The 23,040-nt window shown below is 29.2% G+C and overlaps 1 protein-coding gene and 1 long non-coding RNA gene across 3 annotated transcripts in view; both read left to right on the forward strand.

Moving 5' to 3' along the window:
* The first annotated feature begins 384 nt into the window (after positions 1-384).
* LOC127290970 (synaptogyrin) overlaps positions 385-23,040 on the forward strand; it is a 181,109-nt gene continuing 158,453 nt past the window's right edge. For both annotated transcript variants that reach the window (XM_051319835.1, XM_051319836.1), the window contains exon 1: positions 385-535. In XM_051319835.1, coding sequence (XP_051175792.1) covers positions 434-535 — 102 coding nt within the window. In that variant the 5' untranslated portion in view covers positions 385-433. The remainder of the gene's footprint in view (positions 536-23,040) is intronic.
* Positions 16,839-17,638, forward strand: LOC127290974 (uncharacterized). The gene is made up of 2 exons (XR_007844520.1): positions 16,839-17,142; positions 17,471-17,638. It is a non-coding gene; the product is annotated as an uncharacterized LOC127290974 (long non-coding RNA).

A 23,040-nucleotide genomic window follows, 5' to 3' on the forward strand; every position in this document is an offset into this window, starting at 1 on the left:
TAAAAGTCAGAATGAAAAAGTAACAAAAAATTTTACTGAAAATGAAAGTAAGAATGAGAAAGTTGAAAAAATTTTCGAAAGTGAAAGTTAGAAAGTAATACAAATTTTATTAATATTATTTTCCTTTAAAAATGTTAAGTTTCGCGGTAAAATACGCAAGTGCAAATTTATATTAAATGTAAAAGGCTGTTATATATTGATAGTAAACGATATTAATATAATTCATATATTTTTAAATTTTTATTAGAATAATTTTTTGAACGGAATAAAAATTTTCTTAATTATAAATAATTATTCTTAACTTTATTTGTTATTCCAATAATTATATATATGATCATTTTCTCTTAACTTTTGACACTTTTAGTTTTGCGCATGAGCTGTCTGTTATTTCTAAAGCATTGAATTCTTAGTCTGTTTTGCTGATTCAGACAAGATGGATAGCGGAGGAGCTTATGGATGTGGAAAAGCAGGAGCTCCTTTCGATCCAATTGTGTTCATTAAAAGACCACAAATAATTATTCGTGCGTTATGCCTGGTAAGAATTGTATTGATATTTTTTTCTTGCCTTGTTCACTGACGAATGATTTGACCCAGCAGAAGTTAGGGATGTAATATTGATTTCTTGTTGTATTTTGCACTGCTAGAAGTAAAGATAAAATGCTATGTTTTTTTGTTCTTTTAAGTTTCTTCTTTTTGGTATATTTCCTATAACTTTTTACAAAAAAAATAATACTTTTATATGACATATTTTTTTGTTATAAACTTTTACTAATTTGTTTGTTAAACTTTAAAAATACAAAAAATAATTCTTAAACTTGTTCAGCAATATAAAACATATGAAAAAAGAATAATATTAATGTTATATATGGTCGTTTACAAGAAACCTAAACTTTATTTTTATAAAAAGAATGAGAAAGTGATTTAGGACTTTAGGTTTTTAATAACAAATAATAATAGAATACAAATACATAACTTTTTACTTATGTCTTAACAAAATATTAAATATTTCAATGGAATTTCTAAATCTCACAAGAATCTTAGAAGCTACAAGTAGCATATTTCAAGCGGTTTTGTTTTTTAAAAATTTTTTTCAATCATGCTCGCAAAAAGGATTTTTTAGATTGAAAAAATGACGACAGAAACAAAAAATAAGATACATAAGAAAATGTTTTTTCTAAAATCAAAAAATCTTGGTTTTTTGGTTTTGAAGCATTTTAACAAAACAAACGTATAAAAAGTAAATCTTTTTGTGAATTAGATACTTTATCGAAACATGTGATCAATATTGAATAGTGTTAAATTAGGAGAGAGTCGGGTAAGTTCAACCAAAAAAGGTAATTCTCCTAAAAAAGGGATCACGTACCTGTAAACTTCATATTTTATAAAGAAAATAATATTTATTTATTTATATAGAGCTAGTTGGATGAGGAATTATGACAACTTTCATTTTGTAACGTCAGAATTATGATAACTTTATTTGTTTATATAAAATAGGGTCAGTTGAAGTAAATAGGGATAAAAGGTGTTGGAGCTTAATTTACAGTTTTAAAATTAAGTTCAACGTCAATATTTTAACCTCAGATCACATACAAGGGATTCTAAATGTTACCAAGCTTTTATCTTGACAATTGGCAGCAAGATAATTCAAGTCATCGATCAATGCATAAAAACTTAAAAATCAAAGTCAAACTGTTTCAGTATTTTGTCTCGGCTTTCAAAGAAAACAGACTTAAAAATCATACAATATTTTTTCTTATTCCTTGTGACTCCTATAACAGAAATTCGTTTGAATTTTTTTTTGTCAATTTAATTCATAATAATACAGTAATATGATTAAGGAAACTTTTTTCTTAAACCTTTCTTAGAAACCATTTCCCCCAAATTTTATGAAATTTTCTAAATCTTGGGGTAAATGGGGACAGTCAGTTTCATGCGTTTAAAGCTTATCTAAATTTTTTTCTGCTGCATAAAATTAATCTTGGGAATGTAAATAACAACTTAAAAAATTAAACCCGCAAATTTTACCTTTTAAAGGAAGAAACCGCAATTTGTGAAAAATAGGCATTTTGTCCCCATTTACCCCAATTGACCCTATAGCATTTTTTATTAACACTAATTAATTAATAAATATCTCGAAGACAAAGAATTAATTAATTAATTATTAAGGTTAATAAAAAATAGTATATTTTATAAACAAATAAAGTTATCGTAATTCTGACGTTACTAAATGAAAGTTGACATAATTCCTCATCCAACGAGATCTATGTGAAGTATTTGGAATTAGTGGATTATTAAGAAACAATTGGCTAACATTGCAATTGATTATAAAAAAATTCTATCATCCAAAATAGTTCATATAGGGCTCGTTGGATGCGGAATTACGTCAGATTTCAATTCGTATCTTGAGAATTACAATAACTTTATTTATTTGTAAAATATTTCACTTTTCATTAACATTAATTAATTAATTAATATCTCGAAAATTACAAAAAAGGAAAATCTCAATATTTTTTGTGGTTAAAATACACATTTTTCACTTTCAAAAAAAATATTAAAAGTTAAAAAAAAGACCAATCTTAAAAAAAAGTTATAAAAACTTTTGACTTTCAAAAAAAGGGTCAAATTTTCAATTTTTAAAAAATGTTTTGCACCATTCAAAAGAGTAGGAAAAAAACTTTCGAAAACATACAGGTCAAATTTTTTTTTCATTTTTCTGTTTAAAAGTTATAAGTCTTCATAAATCCACTGTTTAAATTTTGTAAAAAAATTCAACCCCCTCCGTCTCCTACAGTTTTTGAAAAAACCACTAGCGAACTAAACTAAAAAAAATTATAGTTTAGCCCTAGAGGTAAGTAATTTAACCATGAAGTATTGTTATGTTTCTTTAAAAACTGTCGGAGAGGGAGGGGGTTGAATTTTTTTGAAAAATTTAAACAGTGAATTTTTGAAGACTTGTAACTTTTAAACAGAGAGAAGAAGAAAAATTTGTCCTTTATGTTTTCGAAAGGTTTTTTTCTGCTTTTTCAAATGGTGCAAAAAAAATTTTTAAAGATTGAAAATTTGACCCTTTTTTGAAAATTAAACATTTTTTCGAATTTTTTTTTTAATTTCGGTCCTTTTTATTTTATTTTTTTTGAAAGCGAAAAATGTGTATTTTCACCACAAAAAATATTGAGATGTCCTTTTTTGATATTTTCAAGATATTAATTAGTTAATTAATTAATTAATGTTAATAAAAATTTATATATTTTATAAATGAATAAAGGTATCGTGATTCTGACATTAGTAAATGAAAGTTGACAAAATTCCGCATCCAACGAGCCCTTTATGAAGTACTTTGTGTTAGTGGATTGTTATTAAACAATTGGCTAACATGGCAATTGTTTATAAAAAATCCTCTAATCCAAAAAAATTGCACCATTTGAAAGAGCAGGAAAAATCTTTTCGGAAACATATAAGACAATTTCTTTTCTTCTTTCTGTTTAAAAGTTACAAGTCTTCAAAAATTCACTGTTTAAATTTTACAAAAAAATTTAACCCACTTCCTCTCCTACAGTTTTTGGAAAAACCTAACAATATTTCGTGGTTAAATTACTCACCCCTAGGGCTAAACTATGTCTGTAAACGTGGGTCATTTGTGTCCCATACAAAACTGTTTAGTTAAATATATTTTTAACAAACGATTAGAACCTGCTGCTGTTTTCACCTAAAAAAGTAACGTAGGAAAGAGTACAAACGCTCAAAGGTGACGATCCTAGTCCTTTATTGGCAACTACAATAAACTCAAAAATTTTCGCTGGGAAAAGACGGCGTGCACTCGAATCGCAGTTAAGCAAAAAAAATTTTTTTTGTTTCATCGTGTTTTTTGCATAACTTAATTTTTTTTCAGTCAGTTTTATAAACATGTATAAATGGCTAAAGCTTTAAGATGATATAATAAGATAAAATAATAATAATTTGATAACTTTGTAAAAATAAATTGTGTTTTTACCAATGCACAATACATGATTTATGGACTGTTTTACCTATACAAACTTAAGCAATTACTATTAAATAAATATAATAATTTTTTATTTCTTAAAGCCACATAATTAACTTACAATTTCCCGTTTAGATCGGTCAGATATATTATTTTTTCAAAAAGTTATGATTTTTTTAATGAATCGCTGTTTTTTGCAGATTTTCTCCATTTTTTTATAAAAAATAAATGCAACAATAAATTTTTTAAGCATTTTCATGATTAATATAAGAAGTTGAGGGTTGTAAAAAGTACAGACAGAAGGTCCCGAAAACGAGGTCTGTTAAACTGGCACCACAAGTTCGATATTTTTAAATATCTCCTATGTGAGAATTTAGGGCTCAATAAGGGAAAATTACCGCTCTTTATTTTTTTTAAAAAAAGGCGGTTGGTGCTACCTTAACGTTAAGCTGGCACCAACTGCTTAAAAAACCAAATAAATAAAGAGATAATTAAAATTCTACCATGCCATAATTTAGGGCTCATTTAGGGCTTTCAAATAGACATAGAAAGAATTTTCAAAAACAAAAACACTCTACTTTATTTTTTTTTTTTAAAGGGGTTGGTGCTACTTTAACGTTAAGCTGGCACCAACCGCTTAAAAAACCAAATAAAAAACGAGATATTTAATAATTCACTCTGACATAATGTAGGGCTTTCAAATGGAAGTAGAAAGAAATTAAAAAAAAATTTGTAAATCGAAAAAACATCTTCATTAGGGTTCCGTACCCGAAAGGGGAATCCTATTAATAATACTAGTGAAACAAGGCATGTACACCCCCCCCCCTATCGGCCATACGAATTGATCTGGAGGACTGAAATTTGGTACACATCTGTATTTTGGTGTGTAGATTACAGGAAAAATATATCGAATCTCATAGGAATTGATTATCATAGCGTTGTCAAGGAAAAACTATGAATTTTTACGAAAAATTCCTAAAAATGACTATGTACTATGTACTAAAAATGACTATGTACTAGCTAAGAGGTATGGTAGCACCAACTCTTTAAAAAAAATCGGACAAGTGCAAGTTACACTCGTATTAAAACCGAGGGTTCCGTATCCTTAAACCTAAAATTTAAGGGGGTTAAAGTGTGAAGGCAGGTGAAAAAATTCCATTTTTGCTTAATTTTTCTTGTAATGTGAGCATAAAAACACATAGATAGTCACATATAACGAGAATTATCAATTTTTCCTTGAAAACGCTATGATTATCAACTCCAATCATGCTGACTATATTTTTTTTGTAATCTACACGTAAAAATGTACAAATTTGAATCCCCTAAGATAAAATTTTCTTGTTTTTTTATTCGAAAACTCCGTGATTTTTTCTAAAAATATGAGTTTTCCTTAAAAACAATATGATAATCAAGCCCAATCGTTCTTGCTAAATTTTTTTTGCAATCTATATACGCAAAAATACGTATGTATACCAAATATGAACTGTCTTGGTCAAATAGTGTGTGCGCTAGGAGGATTAAACGCTTTTTTTCAAAATTTTTGATTTTTCCTTGACAACGCTATGTAAATCGATCCGAATCATGTTCGCTATATTTTGCCTGTAATTTTTACGTAAAAATACATGAATGTACTAAATTTGAACTCTGTATGTGATAAAATGTGGCCACCAGGGGGGGGGTACATAGTCATTTTTCGTAAAAATTTATGGTTTTTTCTTGACAACGCTATTATGATCAATTCCTATGAGATTCGATATATTTTTCCTGTAATCTACACGCCAAAATACATATGTGTACCAAATTTCAGCCCTCTAGATAAATTCGTGTGACCGCTAGGGGGGGTACATGCCTTGTTTCACTAGTATTATTAATACGATTCCCTAATGAAGATGTTTTTTCGATTTACAAATTTTTTTTTAATTTCTTTCTACTTCCATTTGAAAGCCCTACATTATGTCAGGGTGAATTATTAAATATCTCGTTTTTTATTTGGTTTTTTAAGCGGTTGGTGCCAGCTTAACGTTAAAGTAGCACCAACCCCTTTTTAAAAAAAAAAATAAAGTAGAGTGTTTTTGTTTTTGAAAATTCTTTCTATGTCTATTTGAAAGCCCTAAATGAGCCCTAAATTATGGCATGGTAGAATTTTAATTATCTCTTTATTTATTTGGTTTTTTAAGCGGTTGGTGCCAGCTTAACGTTAAGGTAGCACCAACCGCCTTTTTTTTAAATAAAGAGCGGTAAATTTTTCATTTTGGGCGGTAATTAGGCCTAATTGAGCCCTAAATTCTCACATAGGACATATTTAAAAATATCAAACTTGTGGTGCCAGCTTAACAGACCTGAAAAAACGTTTACAGACGAAGGGTAAAACAAATCAAGGCCTTTTATTATTTTCAAAGAAGGGATCAATTTTGAATTTTTTTAAAAAATTTTGATTGGTGGATACTTTTTCAATGCATGTTTTGTCCAGTGGACATTTCTCCTAGTTGACATATTTCCCAATAATGAGTCATTTTTCCCAACAAAAGTGTAACGATAAAACCTGAATGGTATGAAGAGAAATGATTAACTAATGACGTTTGTTTATTATACAACAGTGAAGTTAGTTATATCTTAAAAACAAAAAATTCGATAATATTCATTGGGAAAAATAGATTTCTTTGGAAAAAATTGTATTGGTAAAAGCGTCCCCTTACAAAAGTTTTGCTTAATTAAAAATAACATGAAAACTTTCGCTGTATACATTTTAGAACAAAATTCTACCTTCTGCCGCTTCTACAATTTTTTGCTAAAACCTAACAATTCTTCGTGGTTTAAGTACTCACTTACAGGGCTAAACTATGTGCAAGTTACAGCCCTATCAGACCAACTTTTTTCACTTAGTACGAAGCTGGGATTTTACCCCATATATGAAGGGTAGAATGACAAAAGAGGTCAAGCGCCAATTCACTGCCTTTTTAGGAAGTAAGAAACATATTTAAAAATTCTACAGGTCATTTATAAAGAAACTAAGAAAACTGTTTCGAGATGTTATTATGTTTTAATACATAAACAATAATTTTTTTAAATAAACCTACATATTATATAACGACAAAAATAAAAAAACTTTGGTGCTTTAAGGTTATGTGAGGGCACTCTCGTGTGCCGACATATACTCGCGAATTTCCCCTCTCAAAGATATACAAGCATGACTAACGAAGTCGAGTCAAGAATTGCGAAGCGGTAGAGAGACACGTGACTCGGTACCTGTCGGACACTTGTGTGTAGGAGTGACAACACTGATTGCTTGTTAGAAATCAATAAACAATTACTAATTGTTAATCAGTGTCTACATTCATTAATTTCAATTACAAGAACACTCTGCAATTTATGGAGACCCCTGCCTTCAGGTAAAACACTATTCAGAAAATATCTGGTCAACATAACCTCAACTTCTCCACGAGGTCCTACATTTTCCATACTGGTGACGCCTAATTTTCGTGGAAATACTCAAGTGCTTTCAGTATCCATTTTTATCTGAAGCATCTGGCACATAAATATTTTTTCAACGCAACAATTTAACCAAGAATCTCTTCTTCAACTCTGAAAAAGCAAACTCACCGGAAGTGCTCATACCAGGCAACACAACGTGTTTAGCACATTTTCGCCGCAACATAATACAAAGAATTTCCACTCGCAACATCATTGAGTGACAGCTACCAGCACAAAAAATTATAAAAATTCGAGGAAAATCCACACCCTCGAATTTTACGAAATGAACCACAATCCCTTGCATCCGGACTAAGAGGAAGCTGAGGGCCAGCCAAATTCGACGATCGACGACGAAGTAGCCGTACCTGGGTGAATTTCGCCGTAGGTTCAACGAGAACAACACAGCTTTCCGAAGTGTATAACTTCGCTCTTAGGAAGAACATATTGTCAGGCGACATCGACAACTATCCGTCGAAGCAGCCGCTAACGCAGCGACGCCTTCTCTCAATGGCATTACATCTCAATCCGGACTACGGCAGCAGGATACACCAGCAAAGCAGCCTTTCCTACAGCCATCACAAAAAAAGATAAGTACAATTGTTTCCGACGCAAATAAGAAAATTATTTCTCTTTATGCAAAGTATTTTTGACTCGACCTTGGAGTAACCTTTAACTTAATTCACTTATTCTCAATTTCATTTATTTAAAATTTCAAAGTAAAATCTATCACACGGTGAGCTTCGTTTAGGTTCAACCTAAACTGCATGACCCTTCTCAGGTTTTTATTTATATCAGTTCGGTGATGCCTCATGATCATTTTAAGACGAAAATTAAAATAATCGTTGGAGGGAAACTCAAATTATATTGATTTTTAAATTTTTTTTCTAGGTTATTGAAGATATTTTCATTAAAATACCGTTTGGTAAAATACTTATTGCTTCAAAAGCTACAATTTAACATAAAAATAGATTATATATAATAATTAAACCATTTTGATACATAGAATTAAGAAAATGTTTAAAAATAGTCGAAAAAACTGAAATTTTTCTAATTTTTTAAACTTTACTCCTTTATTTAACGTTATTTCAATAAAGTCATGTAGAAGTGAATTAAAGTACATAAAATTTCCTGTAAATTAAAAAAAAACTCTTCTATCTATTACCGTTACAAAAATATGGTCATTTGAATTTTAAATTTAATAGATAAATAGTTAAAATTTAACATTAGGTCTAGATTATTTGGTAAAATTGTTTTCGCAGAACTTCATCTCAATTCCATATTATAATACGTATAAGAAGGTTTAATCTTGAATAGTTTCAAATTGAAAAAACTGATTTATCTCACTTACATCGAAAGTTACATTGGTTTAAAGAATGTCTATTTCTATAAGAGAGATTTGAGTATTTTTTAAAAATTCGTTTATTTTGAAAAATTACTTTTTTTTTTGAAAATATTTACTTTTTAAAAAAGTAAATATTTTAAATATGATTATGTTGCATTTTTCAAAATAAACGGATTTTTAAAAACTACTCAAATCTCTCTTATAGAAATAGACATTCTTTAAACCAATGTAACTTTCGATGTAAGTGAGATAAATCAGTTTTTTCAATTTGAAACTGTTCAAGATTAAACCTTCTTTTACGTATTATATTATGGAATTGAGATGAAGTTCTGCGAAAACAATTTTACCAAATAATCTAGACCTAATGTTAAATTTTAACTATTTATCAATTAAATTTAAAATTCAAATGACCATATTTTTGTAACGGTAATAGATAGAAGAGTTTTTTTAATTTACAGGAAATTTTATGTACTTTAATTCACTTCTACATGACTTTATTGAAATAACGTTAAATAAAGGAGTAAAGTTTAAAAAATTAGAAAAATTTCAGTTTTTTCGACTATTTTTAAACATTTTCTTAATTCTATGTATCAAAATGGTTTAATTATTATATATAATCTATTTTTATGTTAAATTGTAGCTTTTGAAGTAATAAGTATTTTACCAAACGGTATTTTAATGAAAATATCTTCAATAACCTAGAAAAAAAATTTAAAAATCAATATAATTTGAGTTTCCCTCCAACGATTATTTTAATTTTCGTCTTAAAATGATCGTGAGGCATCACCGAACTGATATAAAAAAAAACCTGAGAAGGGTCATGCAGTTTAGGTTGAACCTAAACGAAGCTCACCGTGATCAAGGTCAAAAAAAAATTTTAACTTTTCCTTAGCACAACAAATTATATTTCAAACCCAATGAATGAAAGACTGAGTGGTAGTCGTCCGACAACAACCGTCGACAGCGTAAACAAGTTTAACATTATTTATATTATCAATTTCATTAAAATTTCGAAATATTTATCAAATTTATTTCATTTTGTCTCTCTCACCATCTTAATAAAATATATTTTTATTCTTCTTCTGAAAATTAATTCAAATTAAAATCATTCGCATAATCGCTCTTGCTATTCTTAATCAGATTTATTCAATCTTAAAAAAATCAAATGAAAAACAGACACTGTGAAGAGGAAGTTCTAATGCTAACGGTTTGATTTTAGCTTCGTCAGTCGTGAAGCTCGGCGAAAACCAGCGTTCCGGGACATGATACAAACTCGCAGCCAGAAAAAGAACAAAACTCAGGCACGTCAACAACAACAAAACAGCAGCAGCCCTCTATCAGCGAGTCAGTTCTCCAGTGTCATATCATCAGAATCGCCGACGTATCCCAGCAGATCGGTAACGATAATTCACAGCGAGAAGAATTAAATTACAGCAGCTCAAGCGATAGTTAAAACTCGTTCGAAGAAAGTATTACTGACACAACTAATTTAAAATTACAAAACATTACCGATTCACCCCACACTGACGAAATCGCCCTTCAAAATACGATCCTTGTCGATTTAACGGTAGAAGCAAATAACTCGCGAAATAATTTAAACAACAATGGTCTGCTAAAACAGCTTCTGTGCTCTATAGATACGTTGCTCGTGTTTAAGGGGAGATTACGGTGATTTTTTTTCAAAAATTCTAAATTATTATTTTTCATTTTTGGTTAGTATAACTATTTAAGAACACGTAAAAATTCGTCTGAAGTGTTTCCAAGGTCTAGAACTGATAAAAATTGAGTAGCAACATGCAACAACTCACCGAGCGCGCGAACGCACGCATTTATACCGGTCGGCTAACAGTAAACAGCCCAGAGGCACTCACTGCTACTTGACTTCCACGTGGAAAGATTCCCGGAAATTCTGCAAAGCAACTCCGCGAAGCGACTCCGCGGATTTTCTACGAAATTTCCGAAACTTTTTACTTTTTACATAATAATATACCCAGATAGCATGGAAACTTGCAGCAAGCTTACGGTAAGCTTACCGTACAAGCAACTGGCGAAATGTCCCACCCAGGGCCAGCTTGTCGTGAAAGCTTGCTGTAAGCTTTCCAGGAAAAGTTGCTGCAAAATTAAAATGATAAATAAAGTAAGTATATAATAAGATATATAAATAGGTATTATTATTAAATTAACAAATGGTTAATACATTTAAAAAAATTTATTCATCTTTTCAATAAGTATTTTCATATTTTAAATAAATTTGATAAAATATAACAATAATAAAATTGATTAATTAACAAATAAAATAGAGAACACAAAATTTTTATTTAAAAGCATTTTGAAAAAGCTCGCCGTTTTTCAACTGTTTTTCAACTCATAAAAACAGTCCAGGGTTAAGAGCAAGATTTTTTTATTCTCTGATAGTTGGTCGAGTAGGTTCTCGGTTAGGGTCTTTGATTAGTGTCTGTCGAACCCGGGTTCAATTCCCAGTCCCCTCAAATTTGTTTCGAAAATTTTCTCGTTAAGTTTCCAAATGAAAATAAACAGGACATAATTAATAATAATAAACGTCACAAGGATTTTCAAATTTAGAAAACAAATACATTTTTTTTTAAATTTAAAATGTATTTTTTAAAAATTGCAGCAAGCTTGCAGCAACCTTTCCAGAAGCTTGTTGAAATTCTCCTGCAACCTTACGTAGCAAGCTTACAGCAATCTTTCACGGCAAGCTTGCCGCAATCATTCTTAGTATGCTTGCAGCAATGTTGTAGCAATCTTTCATGGCAAGACTGCAGCAACTTTTCCTGGAAAGCTTATATCAAGCTTTCACGGCAAGCTTGCCCTGGGTGGGACATTTCGCCAGTTCACACAAGCTTGCAGCAAGCTTGCAAAGTTTCCGTGCTATCTGGGTATTTATGTTATACTTGAATATAATATACGTAATAACAATTTATATTCTGTATATTATATTAAAATTACTTTTTAACCTTTAGTTAACAAATGAAACAAGACTTAGACACGTAAATTATGTGTACAAAAAATTGAAAACTTTTATAAAATGCAGTATTTTGAATATAGGTTTACCTGGATCATTTACTCAATTACTAGGAAAAGCAACAAGGGTATTATATAGTTGTGCAAGTTATTTTTTTTTATTACCATCCTTACTAGATTTTTTAAGAAATTTAAGCAGATTTTACAAAATTTCCATACTTATAGGAAGCGATCAAGTAAGAAGTTTAATTAATCCAAGAGTCAATCCAGAGTCCAGTTTATTTTCGACAACGTTCTTGAGGAAGTCAACCTAAGCTTTTTAAAATTCATCACTATGAATCGCCTAAAGGGTCATTCTGTGTTACCAAATCATTTTTTGTCAAATTATTAAATATATTTTATATTAACTTTTTTAACCTTCGCGCTACCGACGTTTTTTTGTATAAGCGGACTACCAGGGGACACCCGGGGTGACCCAAACGTTTTTTTGTTTTTATGTTGCATAAAAGACATCATTAAGATTTTTCATTATAATTGTATGTAAATACAAATAATGTATTTTAGAAATAGTAATAGAAAGTAGTAATTTTAGTAATAGATGCGAAACTTGAGTAGATTTTAAACATCCTTTGACGCTAGGTCACCCCGGGTGGCTCCCGGTAGCGCAAAGGTTAAACTTAACTTGTGAAAATGAATATAAATTAGATTCACTAAAGAATTGCGTAAGCTGTGAAGAATTAATACATGGAAAGAAATGATTGAATAATATGTCTATGGACTGTGGTGGGCTATCATCAATTTATTAATTGGTTATACCAACCAATTATTATGTTTTATTATTATTATATATATTATTATTATCCAATGCGCTCCAGAGTCCATGAAATTCAATATATTATCTAACCATTTTTCTCCGCAATAGGTTCTGAGGTTTGTAAATAAGGCAACATAAATTTTGTTTGTTATTTATTGATATTTAAATTAATAAACTTTAATCTGTTAAACTGAATTTAACTAAAACTGAATCCGTTAACCTTTCAGTTAGCCTTTTTCGCTAAACTATGAGCACATTCTAAAACAAATAAATTTTTTTAACATTACAAAATTATTTATTTAGAAAAATTATTAAAAATATTTACATTGTTTACTCAGAGGTTACATTTCAAATATCCGTTTTAAATTTTTTTTTAAAGTTTAAATTAAAAATTTTTTTAATTTAATTATATAAAAACAATAATCAAAAAAAAAATTTTTTAACTAAAATATTTTTTGAAAAATATTATTCAAATATTTTATAAATTGTAAAAACATTTATAATTATGATAATTTTATACATTTAATATAATTCTTAATATTTTAGTATAAAAACCCAATGCACGTAGTATCAACAAAATAATAATTAATATTATTCATATAATAATAGTAAATTCTAAGATTAAAGATATTCTACAGAATATGAAAATGAAAGAAAAGGTATTGGATTTTTATAAAAGTTTCAAAAAATCAAGAAAGCCATAATAATAGAATGAAAAAAAAGTGAAAGTGAAAAAGTTCCCGGGAATTTCTCAGAAAAAATTCCCGCAAACTTGTTAACCCTTACGTGAAGCATTGTGGTGTCTCTGAAACAAAAAACTTCTGTTTAAGGCGTAAAAAATTTTTGTAAGTATTTAAAAAGTTTCATTTAACACTAGGAAGTACCCAGAAGCATATTTAAAGTTTAGGTTATGAAATTTCAAATTCAGACAATTTTGTTGGTATTTTTGTATGTTATGTTTAATACTTCGAGAATGTTTTATAGTTAAAAAAAATTAATCAAAATGTTTTATTCTGTAATTTAGTAAATGTCTGTACATAAAAGTTTAATAAAAATTAAAAATCAACGATATTTTTGAAGATATTTTAGTTGTTTTTCAAGAATTAAAAATATAAATATAAATTGATAAATAAATAATCAGAAGAAAAAATTTTAATTATGATAAAAACTTTTTGTTTGAAATTACATGGAATAAATAATTAACTGATTTATATTTAATTTGACGGAGACAGTTGATAAAAATCAATTGACCTAGGAGCAAATATTTGAAGGTTAATTGTAGATATTTGATTTTGACTGAGTTTAGGTAATATGATAATTGCTTCTCGTAAACGATTGAGCTGTTTAACATAAACTTCCCTGAAAAAGTTTATGAAAACGACCTGAACACTAGGAAAGTATTTTGAAACTTCCTAGTGATCATTTATCACGTTTTAAGGTTAACTTGTTCCAGAAGTTGACGAAAAATTACCCTGAGTAATCATAGGTACCTGGAAATCTCTTGTAGCGATCGTCTTTCATATTTTAGGGTTTTCTTCCTCGAAGAAGTTATCGAAATTTAACTAACTTTTAGAGAAGTACCTGGAGAGATCCTAGTAATCGACTATTGATTTTTTTTCAGTTTAATACATTGGAAAATGTCGATTAATTACCTGGATCTCAGACTGAAACCTTGAATAGGTTCCTATAAGTAATTAACATGCAAAATATGATTAACCTAAACTTTAAATATACTTCTGGGCCAGGATTACGACAAGCAATACTGCTAAGTTAGCAAACTGCTAGTTGGCAATGTCAGTTATATTCACGCTGGAAAAAAATATTGCTACCGGGTGTTCGATAAAATTCTAATCATTTGACAGATTTAGGTTAACCTATGAATTATTTACAGAAAAATACACACTTAAAAACTATATTAATTGATAAGAATAGAAACATTTGATTTCATATTAATTCAAAAAAAAGACTTTAAACATTTCATTTCATAAATATTATTAATATGATAGTATTAATATAATTATTTTTATTTAATAAATTATCATAATATTTTCGAGAAACATTTCATTATTTATAATTTGTTTTTTATTATGGTTTAATATATTTAATTGAATAATTATTTCATTTTGATTCTTTTACGTTTTCATTTAATTATTTATTATTTAATCCTCTATTTTATTGTACTTATAATAATTAATATCTTATAAATGATTAACATTTTTCTTGCTACCCTGTATATGATTAAGCAATTGAAATGGTTATGTTGCATGAAATCTTTCAATTGTTTTCATACTCACTGCTATCAATCCGAGCAATTTGACAAAAATTTGGTGTCAATTTGCTCGTTTTTTAGGTTAACTTGATTTTAATTTCTATTGTATAAGCTTGCACTTAATTTTTTTTACCAAATAGCAATAAAATGTGATTGTGGGATAAATTTCTTACAAATGTCATGAAATTTTGTTAAGTTATATTTGCTAATTAGCAATAATTGCTAACTTAGCAGCATTGCTAGTCGTAACCCCGGCCCTGGGTACTTCCTAGTGTTAAATGAAACTTTTTAAATACTTACAAAAATTTTTTACGCCTTAAACAAAAGTTTTTTGTTTCAGAGACACCTACAATGCTTCACGTAAGGGTTAACAAGTTTGCGGGAATTTTTTCTGAGAAATTCCCGGGAACTTTTTCACGTGGGAAATAAGACTGTAATTAAAAAAAACTCAAAAAATTAATACAAATTATTCAGAAAAATTTTTAATTGGAAGACTGTTTTCGCTTCTTTTTGACGGCAAATTGTATTTTACAAGTGCGTCTTCCTTAAATATATTGCACAACAGCATTCTTGCGAGTACATTGTGGGAAAATGCTTTTCTTTTAATTTCCTTTAAAACATTTTTCTCAATGTAAATACCGCTTTTCGGAAGTAATTCAACTACCTGGATATTAAAATTATTATTACTTTTCATTATACACATTATATATATATAGATAATTTTTTAAACTAAAATAACAAATAGAATAAAATAATAATCAATTATAAAATAAAAAAGCGTATTATATAATAAAAATTATAGATATTATTTTATAGAAGTCCGTCGATTGCACTGTAAAAAAAGGAGTTGAATTTCAACTCCCTACGGGATTCTATAAAAGTCCCACCCTTTTGGAGTTGAAGTGAAGAGAGTCAATGCTTTACGAGTTAATTTTATGCCTAGAGAGTTAGTTTAATAGGAGTTAATTTAATTATTAACTCCCTTTTTGAGTTGATTATTAACTCGAAAAATTTAACTCCCAACTCCCGGTGTCATTTACTTCCTAATTATTTTACAGTGTAGTAACTTTTTTCTATACATTTTTTAAAATGCATTTTAAAATTTTAAGTAAAATGTATTAACAGGTATACTGTAGTATTTCTTTGTAAAATATAAATTTTTTAAAGAAAAAAATATCATTTTGTTCGTAATTATAGCCTGCAGGCATTATGCCTAAAACAGATTATCTATTCCTTTTTGGTTTTTAGCTACGACCCAAAAGCCGCCCAAAAAACACCTTTTTTGCAAAATTTTTTGAATTCGCTACCATTTTGTCATTTTTAAATATTTTTTATCGGGCAAGGCACAATGCTCAACCACGTGTCTCAGCTTTAAAACGCTTTTTTTTGTTTTTTAATCCGATGCCCCTGAGAGGCTATAGCTTGTCCGCCGATTGACCAAATTTTTTTTGACCTTGAGTTCAGTGCCCTCTGGTGACTAGAAAGATCCAATAAAATTTTTTTTTTATTTTTTCTTGAAGAACTATTCGTCCATAATATTGTACAGAAGGTGTCTTTTCTTTAAATAAAGTAATTCAAAAGAAAAAAATTTTTGTTTGAACCCTTTTTTACTGCTTCTAAAGTGTAATACTACCTTAAATTTTCATAAATTGAAAATCAATTTTATATTTTGGTATAATTTATCCAGTGTAATTTTAAACATAACTTAATAAAGAAAAAGTATCAACTATTAAAAGCAGAAGACAAATTTCTGTGAAATTCGTAAATTTGAAAATATTTTGCAAAGTTTTCATTTAAATAAAATTAGTTTCATTTAATATATATATATATATATATATATAGAAGAGAGTCGGCAGTGGCGAGACACGTTTTATTTTTTTATTATAGCACTCACATTTTCAAGAACATCAAGTCTGTATATATATCCATGGACAGGTGTGACTCTATACTGCAAAGAACCCCGCACCATTAAGGGGGGAACACCAGTTGTAACTTTCGAAAAATCGAATTTTTTTTTTGTGCATTTTCTTAAAGTATACATATTTAGAAATGTGTCTGTAAATTTCAAAGTTGATCCGGTGAAAAATAAATGAGATATACAGAACACTGCAGCGGCGCGTCCCGTGGCTTTATACAAGGTGGCCAGCCATACCTGACCCTAACGACACATGGCCTTTTCCTATGATTTAGAAACGGCAACCACTGCGGAAGAGTTATTATATGGTCCAGGAATCGATGACTCTTTGTAACTTGGAAACAAAATTTCTCCTGAACAAAAAAAAGTAAGTTGAAACTTTGAATGCGTTTTTCTCAAAATGACATTTTCCAAGTCGGTGACCACGATTACTCGAATACCATTAAACCGATTTATTTAAAATTTAGTGTGCTTCATTTACACATATAAGTCTAGTTCGTGATCGAAGGATTTTTTTTTTTATGCAAAACTTTTTTTTATATAGCTGAAAATCGACCGTATTTTTTTAACGAAAATCATACTTTTGACTTTGACAGGTCGCCAATTTGTCAAATTTTTTTTTTTTTTTAAATCCTTCGATCACGAACTAGATAATCTTATAATAAATGTAAATCAATTTCATTTTTGTATTTCAGACGAAGTATACTTGCAGAATGCTGGTCACCGCAATTCGCCTTTTTTCTTAAGGCGCCACTTCAATGGCTCATATCTCCAAAAGTTTTTGTTAAAAAAATTTTTTTTTTCTTTTAAATTACAGCTTTTTACATGTACTTTTAACTAATAAATAGTATTCTTTAAAAAGATTCATTGTTCTTTTGGAAAATATTCTTGTATAAAGCATTATTTTTTGAGTTACAACTGGTGTTCCCCCCTTAACATGGGAATTTGGGGTCCGGTGAAATTTTCTGCAACTTTGAACTTTTGTAGTTTTTGACCTTCTGAACAAAAAATGTAAAAGGCAAAATTCCAAAAAATGGACAGATTTTTTAAAAATGGAGCTTTAAGTTTAAAAAATAATGTTAAAAACGAAAAAAATTCAAAAATGTGTAAAACCAAAAGAACAAAACAAACTTTCTTAAAACTCGCTACTCGGGGGTTTTCGGGGTCGCTGATTACGAATTTGATGTGAATTTTTGAAAATCCAAAATGTCCGACGATTTTTTTAAATACATTGAATTCCCTTAAATCTCGTTACTTGGGGGTTTTCGGGGTCGCTGATTACGAATTCGATGATAGTTTTTCAAAATCCAAAATAGCGGATGCAGACTGGCGAAAAAAGGTTTAAAAACTATTTTTTTAACGAGTTTTAAGAAAGTTTGTTTAGTTCTTTTGGTTTTACTCATTTTTAAATTTTTTTCGCTTTTAACACTATTTTTTAAACTTAAACCTCAATTTTTAAAAAATCTGTCCATTTTTTGGAATTTTGCCATTTACATTTTTTGTTCAGGAGGTCAAAAACTACAAAAGTTCAAAGTTGCAGAAAATTTCACCGGACCCAAAATTCCCATGTAAATGGTGCGGGGTTCTTTAACTTATATTGTTACAGCACAGATATTGGAAAAAAAAGTTATTGCCGATTTACGATAATATCTCGCGACTACCGACATAAAACATCGTCCGTAGTGGCGAGACACTATCTTAAAATCAGAGCATTAATTGATGCCTTTAACTCATAATATTGTTTCATTTAATCATAAAAAAAGGCAAATGTTTTTCTGATTGTGAGCCGCTAATCCATGTCACAGTTGTTAAAAACAAATAAGCTTTTCTTCCTGTTCATTTTTTTCAATTTAAACTATAGTTATGAAAAATATTGTCGACAAAACGTACAAAAATTATATCAAATTTATTATGACATGTACAATATTATTAGATATAAAAAAGCCACTGCCGACAACAAGTGTCTCGCCAATGCGGAAACAGCATTTTTCGGTAATGACGATGTACAATCCTATCCATCGAACAATTACACAGGCACACAAAAAAAAAGTTGTCTGTTTCTTGAACTAGACATATATTTCCTATAGTATTTTGACCCGCTGAAACCGAATCTGAGCTCAGAATTGCTCCATCACCCTCAGTTTTTTTTAAATCGACCAAAACCACCCTTAAATGGACAAATTCACACTTCGGAGATAAAAAATAAATCAACTTATTTTTTTAAAAAATCGAATTTTACATCTACGAAACTTTGCTCCACTAACTCAAAAACAAAGCCAGCATTGATCCAGCACCCCCTGAATTTTTTTAATTGAAAAAACTACCCCTAATCTGCAGAATCAAATTCAGGAGATAAAACAATAAAATAACTGATTAAAAAAATTTATAACCAGGTATTTTTACTGCAGCAAGGCAGAAACAAAGCCAGAAATGCTCCCTCACCCTCTAAATTTTTTTAAATCGATAAAACCACCCTTAAATAGAAAAATCCAAATTTAATAAGTAAAAAATATTAAATTACCGGTTTTTTTGAAATACAGAATCTTACATGTATGTAGCTTTCCTCTTCTAACTCAAAACAATAAAGCCAGCATTGATCTATCACCCTCTGAATTTTTTTAATCAAAAAAACTACCCTTAACCTGAAGAATCAAACTTAGGAGGTAACACAATATAATTATATTGTATTACCTCCTAAGTTTGATTCTTAGGAGGTAACACAATATAATTATATTGTATTACCTCCTAAGTTTGATTCTTTGGTGGTTTTTTCTATTTAAAAAAATTTTAGAGGGTGAGGGAGCATTTCTGGCTTTGTTTCCGCATTGCTGGAGTAAAAATACCTGGTTATAAACTTTTTTAATCAGTTATTTTATTGTTTTACCTCCTAAGTTTGATTCTTCAGATTAGGGGTAATTTTTTCGATTTAAAAAAATTCAGAGGGTGGTGGATCAATGCTGGCTTTATTTTTTTGAGTTAGTTGAGCAAAACTACATACATGTAAGGTTCTGTTTTGAAAAAAAGCGGGTAATTTAATATTTTTTTACTTCTTAAATTTGAATTTTTCTATTTAAGGGTGGTTTTTCGATTTAAAAAAAAATTTAGTGAGTGAGGGAGCATTTCTAGCTTTGTTTGTGCATTGCTGGAGTAAAAATATCCGGTTATAAAATTTGTCAATCAGTTATTTTATTGTTTTATCTCCTGAATTTGATTCTGCAGATTAGGGGTAGTTTTCTCAATTAAAAAAATCCAGGGGGTGCTGCATCAATGCTAGCTTTGTTTTTGAGTTAGTGGAGCAAAGTTTCTTAGATTTAAAATTCGATTTTTTAAAAAAATAAGTTGATTTATTTTTTATCTCCGAAGTGTGAATTTGTCCATTTAAGGGTGGTTTTGGTCGATTTAAAAAAAAACTGAGGGTGATGGAGCAATTCTGAGCACAGATTCGGTTTCAGCGGGCCAAAATACTATAGGAAATATATGTCTAGTTCAAGAAACAGACAATTTTTTTTTTGTGCCTGTGTTATTCATAGTGCTCTGGAAATTTTGAAGGAAACTTAAATACTAAAGACTCAAAACATTTAACCCTTCAGAAAATTCCGGAAATTTTTATATATTATCACTTATACCGATGGGAAATAAAACTTTTAAAATATCTTCAAACTGTTATTAACAGTATAGCGATATTTCGTACATCAAAAACGTATGTATCATATTGAAAAGTTAAAGCACAATAAAACTTGACATTCAGACCAGAAGTGCCAGCACAGTCAGTTCAGCTGTCTGAAATATCCTAATGTCTCGCCACTGCGGACAACGCCCTATATATGAGAGATTCTTTTTCAATCGCCCCAGCCCAAAAAGTCAATGTTCTGGGATTGTCTTCATACTTTGGTAAATTGATGTCCTATATGATAGTAATAAATCCCTAAAATATAAACTCATTAAAAATATATTTGTAGAAAGTAGAGGGGGTTGAAGTTTTGACGTTAAGGGTAACATTGTCATTTTCAAATCCGTATAACTGTGACAAAAGTTAATGGATTTTAATTTATCTATAATGAATTTTAATGCATTTTTCACGTACTTTTCAAAAATGTATACGAAATTAAAAAAAAAATTTTTGACTCCTTTTTTTTCAAAATCAACCCTTATTTTTCGATTTTCACCCCTTCGGGTATTTTTTTTATTTTCATTGGAAAGCTGAGGTTTTTTCCCATGAGCTATGTAAATATGAAAATGGGACAACAATAATTTTGTGAGAAACATAATATTAAAGTAGGCGGTGCCGATAAGAGGTTGTATACCTGGAGATCATCTTTGAGGATTTAGGTAGGCACCGCCGCCTAATTTAATATTATGTTTCTCACAAAATTATTATTGTCCCACTTTCATATTTACATAGCTCATGGAAAAAAACCTTAGCTTTCCAATGAAAATAAATAAATTTTTTTAAAAAATTCCCGAAGGGGTGAAAATAAAAAAATAAGGGTTGATTTTGAAAAAAAGGAGTGAAAATTTTTTTTTTTTAATTTTGTAAACATTTTTGAAAAGTACGTGAAAAATGCATTAAAATTCATTATAGATGAATTAAAATCCATTAACTTTTGTATAGTTATACGGATTTGAAAATGACAATGTTACCCTCAACGGCACCCTTATTGACACCGCCTACTTTAATATTCTGTTTCTCACAAAATTATTGTTGTCCCATTTTCATATTTACATAGCTCATGGGAAAAAACCTCAGCTTTCCAATGAAAATAAAAAAAAAAAAAAATACCCGAAGGGGTGAAAATCGAAAAATAAGGGTTGATTTTGAAAAAAAAGGGGTCAAAATTTTTTTTTTAAAATTTCGTATACATTTTTGAAAAGTACGTGAAAAATGCATTAAAATTCATTATTAGGTAAATTAAAATCCATTAACTTTTGTCATAGTTATACGGATTTGAAAATGACAATGTTACCCTTAACGTCAAAACTTCAACCCCCTCTACTTTCTACAAATATTTTTTTAATGAGTTTATATTTTAGGGATTTATTACTATCATATAGGACAACAATTTACCAAAGTATGAAGCCAATCCCAAAACATTGACTTTTTGGGCTGGGGCGATTGAAAAAGAATCTCTCATATATATAATAAAGATGTTGAAGTTTTTTGGATTTGTTATATAGTAGTAAGATGTTGTGTTGTTTTAGGTATAATCCATATTTATTGTTATTTAATACACAATTATCCCAGGTGAAACGATTCTACGGAAACTACTCCACGGAAATTCCACACGGAATTCCGTCAAAATTATATACGGAATTCCGCAAAAATTTCCGCAAAATTTTTGAAAGAAGTTCTTTTGTAATTTTGCGAATTTTTTATAAGAATTACACACATAATCTCTATACAGAATTGCACAAAATTTTTGTTGGAATTGCACAAAATTTTTCTTAGAATTTCACAACTGTATACTGAAAAAAATTTAGCCGAAATCCTCAACTACCTTTAGTTAACTGACTTGAAAGTAGTAAAAGTAACTACTTTTTTGGTTATTTTAACTATGTGCGTGTAGTCAATTTAACTATTTTTTATGGAGTTACGAATTAGTAGTTAATTGTACTTAACAAAAGTAGTTAAATCAACTTCAAAAATTAGAACAATTACAAAATCTCCTTGACCCAACTAAATTCTTAGTTCTTTTAACTACTTTTTAATAGTCCATACAACTTTTTAAATTCAGTTAAGGACCTATTGAACTATGCAGGGTAGTTAAAAAGTAGTCAAATCTACTAGTTTTTTTATTGAGTGTATTTTTTACTGATTTTTTTGTAATTTTAAAATAACTGCTGGTGGATACACTGAAAAAAATTAGTTGAGAAATTCAACTACCGTTAGTTAGTTGACTGAAAAATAGTAAATTTCTTTTGGAAAACGTTTTATTGACCTCTCAAATAAGTTCGACTAGATATTAATTAATCTATCATAAATTCTATATTATATCCACCAGGAACATCATCGTCGACTAGTTTTCGTTATAGTAGCAGCAGTTATTTTAAAATCACAAAAAAATCAGCAAAAAATAAAATTGTGGAATTTTATTGAAAATTTTGTGCGATTCTGTATGGAATTCTTCCAAAAAAATTCGCAAAATTACGAAAGGAATACTTTCAAAATTTTGCGGAATTCCGTATGGAATTTCAGTGGAGTGATTTCCGTAGAATCGTTTCACCTGGGTAGCTTTCGCCCATCTACGCTGGGCCTCTTCCGATATCG

This window comes from Leptopilina boulardi, unplaced genomic scaffold (assembly GCF_019393585.1).
Source record: "Leptopilina boulardi isolate dan_hultmark-lab unplaced genomic scaffold, ZJU_Lbou_2.1 LbouV2_98, whole genome shotgun sequence".
Lineage (NCBI taxonomy): Eukaryota > Metazoa > Arthropoda > Insecta > Hymenoptera > Figitidae > Leptopilina > Leptopilina boulardi.